Source organism: Silene latifolia, chromosome 7 (assembly GCF_048544455.1).
Source record: "Silene latifolia isolate original U9 population chromosome 7, ASM4854445v1, whole genome shotgun sequence".
Taxonomy (NCBI): Eukaryota; Viridiplantae; Streptophyta; class Magnoliopsida; order Caryophyllales; family Caryophyllaceae; genus Silene; species Silene latifolia.
The window spans coordinates 30,044,217-30,051,794 of NC_133532.1; the positions used below are offsets into that span (position 1 = coordinate 30,044,217).

The 7,578-nt window shown below is 36.3% G+C and overlaps 1 protein-coding gene across 1 annotated transcript; it reads right to left on the reverse strand.

Moving 5' to 3' along the window:
• Nucleotides 1-2,056: 2,056 nt before the first annotated feature.
• On the reverse strand, nucleotides 2,057-4,142 carry LOC141589918 (uncharacterized). Its single transcript, XM_074410539.1, has 5 exons — nucleotides 4,046-4,142; nucleotides 3,850-3,944; nucleotides 3,439-3,765; nucleotides 3,058-3,387; nucleotides 2,057-2,941 (listed from the first exon to the last, which is right to left on the reverse strand). Exons 1-5 carry the CDS (start codon nucleotides 4,140-4,142, stop codon nucleotides 2,057-2,059), a joined length of 1,734 nt encoding a protein of 577 aa, XP_074266640.1.
• Nucleotides 4,143-7,578: the final 3,436 nt, after the last annotated feature.

Genomic DNA, 7,578 nt, shown 5'->3' on the forward strand with positions numbered 1-7,578 from the left:
CAATTTTTATATGTTAATCTTTATAACTCGGAAAAACTTTTAACTGATTTGCATGCAAACAACCATGGCTCTTGATACCGATTGATGGAAAAGTAGATCTATATACTTACATATTCATATATGTTTTATTTTAATTTGTCATAAAATTAACTAATGATCTTATGCATGCAAACAAATAAACAAAACAAGGAAAAAACATCCATTCTTACATTGGATTTTCGGTTCAAATGGGCACAAGAGAGATCACCTTTCTCTCTTGTTCTTGTGCTTTCCTTAGTGGAAGAACTAAGATCCAAGTATAGGATCTCTCCCAAAGCTTTATACCCAAGGCACACACTTAATTAAAATTAATATTATAAATACTAGTACAATATTAATCTTGTAGAAAAATGACCCAAAAATATTATAGACACTTAATATTTTCGGTTTTAAGGGAGGAGGAAGAAGGAAGCTTTTGTCTCTCTAAAACTCAAATTTTTAGATTATGAAGAATGAATAATAATACAACAATGTAATGTGTTGTATATATGAAAAATAAGGCAAAAACCCTTCCCTTTTCTTTTGGTAAAAACAGGGTGGAAGAGGGAGAGGTGGGAGCCAATGCATGCTCTTATTTGTCTTCACAATGAACAATAGAGTTGCATGGCTAGTGACTAGGGTATTCATCATGTTTACCACTCAAATAATAAACACAATATTATCCTTAATCCTCCCCTAATTTCGGTACATATATGTAAAATGGGATCCATTTTATTTTTGTCAATATGTCACATGTCACATAAAATTGCTTTGTATTTTTAACATATTAAAAATCAACGTATTAATAAAAATACGTCATATACAAAAACCGACTTAGTAATTTCATAATTACTTGTACCAAAATATTTTACCAATTATAAATCACAATAAATTGTATTTATAATAATTCATTCAATTTCAATTGTTTCTTTAAACAATAATTTCATCTGAGTAATAAGACAATTCGATTACTCAGACCGTATCTCATTTAATCAAATTCCAATGCGATACGTAAATTTTACTTCCAAAATCGTCCGCCAATTTTTCAAGTTATTTAATTAACTCGTAACGTTATACGATTAATTAAATGATCAATTAAGAGTGTTGCCCTATAGGTATGACCTAGGGGATCAACTGATCACCACCGTCGCACGACAGTAATGTTAAACTCTAGTCAGCCAATCATTACCGATATATGTTGATCAGTTGACAGTAAAAAATTACTTCCCAATTGTATTCTTTATAATGAGATTTAAACATGTGATCATCATGATCAACAGTCGTGATCGCATTATTGTCGGAGGACACATATTCCAACAGCTGTACTTGCTGGAATAGTAGAAATAGATGGTGGCAAATCTTTACAAACGAAATTATTCAGTCTGGAAGACAACTGCCTTGCCCTTGTGTACTTTCTCACTGGGTCAACATTAATGTTTTGAATATGCTCAGAATTATTATTATGGAGAGAGATAGTATCAGTGGGAGTATTGTTGCTGCTTGGTAGGACAACATTTATGATGGGAAATATTTTAGTGATGAAGTACATTATTTGGAATAGGGGTGATATGGAGATGATCATCTTCTAATACTGAAGGGCCAGAAGTAGGAAAAACAGTGGTATTTTTGAGGTTTGGATCTGGTTGTGTACTGACAGGATTCTGATATGGAAAGAAATCTTCTCTGAACACCACATCCCTGATGTAAATAACTTTCTGACTATCCAAAGCAAATAACTTGTACCCTTTCTTTCCCATGGAGCAACCAAGAAATATGCACTTAATGGCTCTATTCTCAAATTTATCCCCATCATGCCTTGCAGCATAACAAAGACAACCAATTACTTTTACATGAGCATAATCAGGAGACTTCCAAACATATATTCATGAGGAGTATGCCAATTAAAAACAGAAGTGGGTAAAAGATTGATAATATATGTTGCTGCCAAAATCATATCTCCCAAAAACGTTTTGTGTAAACCAGCTTGGTGTCTTAGTGCGCTAGCAACTTCTAAAAGGGGCCTATGTTTTCTTTCAACTCAACCGCCAGGAATAGAGGTTTGATGGATAATGCCATGATCAGCAAGTAGTTTCCCACAACCTTGTTGGAGAATTTCAGTACCATTGTCTGACCTAAGGACCTTAACAGTAGTATTGAACTGAGTCTTAACATAAGCCAAAAAATGGCTGATTGTTTGGCAAGCCAAATATTTATGCTTAAGAAGCATAGTCCAAGTAATTCTGCTATAGTCATCTACTATAGTCAGGAAATATGAGGCACCATTCAATGCCACTACTCTATATGTCCCCCATAGATCCACATGAATAAGTTCAAAGAGAGAATGTGTAACAGATGAACTAATGGGAAAGGGAGATTTATGGCGTTTAGCCATTAAGCAGGTCTCACAATGAAAATTTTTATCATTAATATGGGATGAATTCGGACTGTGTACATGTTTGATTGTAGAAATAACACTATGGCTTAACCTAGCATGCATGAGATATACATCATAAGAGGCCACATGAGCAGAAAAAAGAGCATTGCTAGATAGTGCTGAATTAAATTTATTCTGATTATGCTTAGTAATACTATGGAGATGGTAAATGCCAGCAAACATCAAACCTGGGCAAAGGATCTCCTTAGTTGTACTGTCCTGAATAAAGTACCTAGTAGGATGAAAATTAGCACACAGATTTGGTGTACTCGGTAACTTCCCTAGAGATAGTAAATTGTGCTTAAAATCAGGAAGAAAAAGCACAATATGAAAAATAAACTTGTCAGAAAGTTTCACTTCACCAACACAATGAACTACTTTGACCTGGCCATCAGGTAAGGTCACTAACAAAGGTTTGGCTAAGGTTCTGGGATTATGCAAGGTAGTCAGTCCATATGTCATGTAATCTGATGCACCAGAGTCAATAATCTAGTTGATATCAACTAATGCAGTATTCTTAATGTGTGCACTAGATGCTAAGAGAGTACATAAGGTATGAGAGGAAGCAGTGGTGTTAGCAGTATCTGACACTACAATTTGAAGACCTCCTTAGCTATTGCTTGAACAAAAGAAGCATCCAAGACTGGTGGGGCATCATAATCCAATGGAGTGTCAACCTCATAACCCCGTACCTCTTCAACATGCCCTGCAAATTTCTTCCCATTACTAGCAGCTGTAGAAACAGGTGCTACTGCAACGATCCTCTGCTGAGTATTTGCCTTTTTAGCATGTTCACTCTTGTGAACCCAGCAGAATTCAAGATTGTGACCATGCTTTTTGCATCGTGTGTAGTAATACACAGGTTTGTCAGACTCCTCTACTTGATCATCAGGCTTATCATATCTAACCTTCTTGTTATCACGTCGCCATACATTCTTAGCTTAAGCCTAATTAGCAGCTAAAGCAATGCTATCAGTATTCAATACTGGTTCTTCAACAGCAGTGATGCTCATTTGAACTTCAGCTTGATGGATTTTGGCATAAACCTGATTGATCGTAGGTAGAGGATCAAGTGCAAGTATCTGACTGCGAATTGAATCATACTTCTTATGAAATCCCATGAGAAAATCCAGGATATGATGAGTATTTTCCCTCTGAACAATTTTCTTCAGCAGACTGCAGGTACAAGTAGCAATAGCACCACAATCACATTCAGAAAGTGGATCTAAAGATCTGATATCCTCCCATCCTAAGCGTAACTTAGCATAGTACTCAACTACAGACAGATCAGCTTGCTTAATTTGAGTAACTTCCTGACGAAGTTGATAGAGAAATAGAGCATTAGATCGATTGAACCTTTCATTCAGTTATTCCCAAAACTGTTTGCTGGAAGTGACATAGGAGAAGCTCTTTGAGATGTCCTCAGCTAAAGAGAATTGAATCCAGCGCATAACAGTGTAGTCTGTTCTTATCCAATATTGATAACGTGCATCTGTTGCAGGCGGTTTAACACAGGTTCCATGATGAAACCAAGCTTATTTTTGGTTATTAACGCGATATGCATGTTCTTGGACCAATGGAGAAACGATTTACCATAAAACACCTTCGGAAGTAACTGAAGAAGTGATTGATCTCCAGTTGTAAGGTGAAGAGGATCCTTGTAAACAGATGAAGGTGGAGGAGTCGCCATTAGAGCAGTATTTCAGTGGAAATGTAAAGAATTATTTAGCGGAAGAACGATGAAAAACTATAGTATTTCGTTGATTAATACAAAAGAAATCAAATGAAACTAGAACTGAATCAACATTTTAGGTTTTTTTGATGAACTTTGACAAAAGAAACAGAGAAATCGCAATCAAATGAATAATCCCAACGATTTTGATGTAAAAAACGCATCAAAGATGATGAATTAACATCTAATCAGGATCGAGTGACGATGATACCATATTGAATTGTAAATTTATGATGATTTTGTGATGAATGTAAATAATTGATCAATTGAAATGATGAACAACAAGAGTAAATAATGTTGTGATATTATTGATCAAAAGCTTAATTTACAACTATACACAGTATGTTATTTATATACAAGTGTAAAATATCTACATTTGAGGGAAATATCTGTAACAAACTTGTGTAACAGACTGGTGACAGTCTATCACTGTAACAGACTATCCCTGCACCATCAATGCTGATGTGGAGGAGCTATCCAGAAGCTTCTAGGTGATAAGCTGAAGAGCAGACGCTTCATGGTGAAGACTGGCACTGATGCTCTGTTTTGATGAGTGTGGCCTTGCCTCCAGTAGTGCATTATCAGGGGTATGAATATACCACTGTCAATAATAGGCTATGTCGCACACCTAATCAAAGATAATTTCACTAGACACAAATTAATGTAGTACGAGGAGTCGAACACAAGGAGACGGGAATTGCGCTATGAAATGCTATGAAAAGACTTCTATGAAAGTCGATTACGATTGGTTTGGTTTGTTGGTTGGTTTGTTAACTAGCAAATATAATGATGTAAAATATATAATTAAAGGAGTCTAGGGGAGTCGGGTCACACATGCAATTGTATATATATGTTCATTGATACGGTCGTTCTGTACCAAAAATAAATACCTAAGTTACTACTAACAGAATTCAGCGGTAAGTAGGGTCGATCTCCACAGGGAGGCTAAGTTGCTATCTATCTCTTTAATTCGGTCCGTCAGGGTGTCACAGAAATGGGGGTTGAATTGATTGTTGAACTAAACTAAACTACTGAAACTAAAGGCAAGAGAAGGGAATAAAGGAAATTAAAAATAAGAGAAAGGAAGTATGCTAGGAGTCGGTCTACCGTGGCAGCTATCAGATCTTATACTATCGGGAATACTAAGGCGATTAGACTATTGATAAGAAGAGCTATGGTCATCACCTTTCGGTCCTTAAACCGCCCTAGAGCGTAAACAGCTTAACTTTCGCCCTCATTGCAATACCCTATTGTAATTAAGCAAGCCTTCCCTTCCAATCTTTCGATCTAGGTCGGGGTTAACTAAATTTATGGTCTCCTGCATGCATTCATTCGACCGGATAACAATTAAATTGCCTAATACAATTCCTATCGCAAGACTAATCTATATAAGTCAATTAAAACATCGCTACCACGGCTTCACTAATCCTAACATACAAGGGGAATTAGCTATGCATAATTAAGGGAGTACAAGGAATAAAGAAAGAACAAATAATAAACATTAAATTAAATTAAAGAGAGAAAAGGGAAGAAAGGATTACTGAAATAAATGATCCGGAAATGAAAGAACAAAAGTAACAGTAGCAGTGACCGAAGAAAAAGTAATTAGAGAGGTGAAGAGGGGAAGGGAGAAGAGAAGGGAGAGAGCTTAAATGACGTCCTAAGCTTCCTATTTATAAGAAAATAGGATTTATTAACCTAATTGCGGAAAATAAAGCTAAAAAGCCCAAGCCCGTCAAAGATTGTTGCTCGATCGAGTGATATTCCTTAGCATTCCTCTCGATCGAGAACAATTCCTCTCGATCGAAGACTTCTTTCCCTTTAATCACTCGATCGAGAAGAAGTAGCTCTCGATCGAGCAAATGGGCTCTCGATCGAATAGAAATAGTTCTCGATCGAGCACTTCTTAGCGCGTAATTCCTGCTTCGCGCACCAAACTTCAAATGGCTGCCGTTTCTTCGTTACTTGGTCAAACAGGGTGATTCCGGTGGCATTGGAAAGCTAAAAGGACAAACTTTCATATCCAATTGGAATAACTTGATAATCTTTTGTAAAACTCGAAATATAGTTCTTCAAAGTAGGCACTAGCAATTTCAAGTTCTTCCTTTGCTCGCCTAGCTATCTTTCTTCTTTGCGCATCTCAAAATAGCTACATTCCCGCTCCAAGTTCACTCTTCCTCCAAATGCATGCTAAAAGGACTGTAAAAGGCTTGATTTCACTACTTTTGGGTTCATTCCTGCAAATAAGACAAAATAAACCAAAGTAGCATATTCGGGGCATTTCGTAGCATAAAACCACGATAAAAGCATAGAAATACGTGCATAAAATAGGCTAATAAGACTATATAAAATGTACGTATCAAATCTCCCCAAACCAAACCTTTACTCGTCCTCGAGTAAACTAAAATGCAACTAATGGAACGGAAAAAGATAACTCAGAGCTAGCTACAAATGCCCACTTAAGCCAATTTAATGCAAGCAAACTAACACTTATAGCTAAACAGTCAAATGCAAACGAGTTATAGGATGTTTATAATAAAGCTGAACCGTCGACCTTGCAAGACCTTTAACAATGGACTCTCACGGGTCACTCTTCTCTCATGAATCAAAGGGTGAACAGATATATATAAGAGAGAAAGAAAAATAGTCGCTCACCTAAACTACGACCCACATAAACATGCATGCAACTAATATGATAGACAATTCAAGCTACCAAACATACATTCCAACCAAACAAGGTCCTGTCACAGCCGAGGGCTTACAAAAATATGGTAAAGTGAGGCAATGGGTAAGAAAAGGCAAAACATTTATGGGAATGTGGAGGTATAGGTGATCAAGCTAGTACCTAAACAGAACCATATGAGACATATCCATTTCTAACTCAATTATAGAATAAAGCACATGCCCTTCATTTGGCATAAGATCTCACCAAACCAAACTGAACATACTCCTCAAATGATATAAGATAGAATATAGGAGCAGAAACCGACTCATAATTAAACATCTCTTTTTTCGAAATCTTTTTTCTTTCCTTTTTCTATTTTTTTTTTTCTTTTTCGGTTTCTCCTTTTCTTTCAACTCTTTTTTCATTTCTTTTTTTTTCTTTTCATCATCACGTTTTTTTTTCTTTTTCGAATTCTTTTTCCTCCTCCTTCATTCCTACCAACTCCAAATCAATAGAATATGAGCCAAACTTGATACAATAGACAATATACCGCAGAACAATCTAAACTAGCTTGACAAGGCAGGCTAAATTCGGGATGTAGTTAAGGGTCAACAGGCAAATTTGGCTAATGTGGAGTTTATGGGTAAAAATGAAAGAAAGGGAAATTGTAAGCACCTCCCTGCATGTGACACCAACCACTAACCCGAATGTATGTAGGCAAAAAGCAAT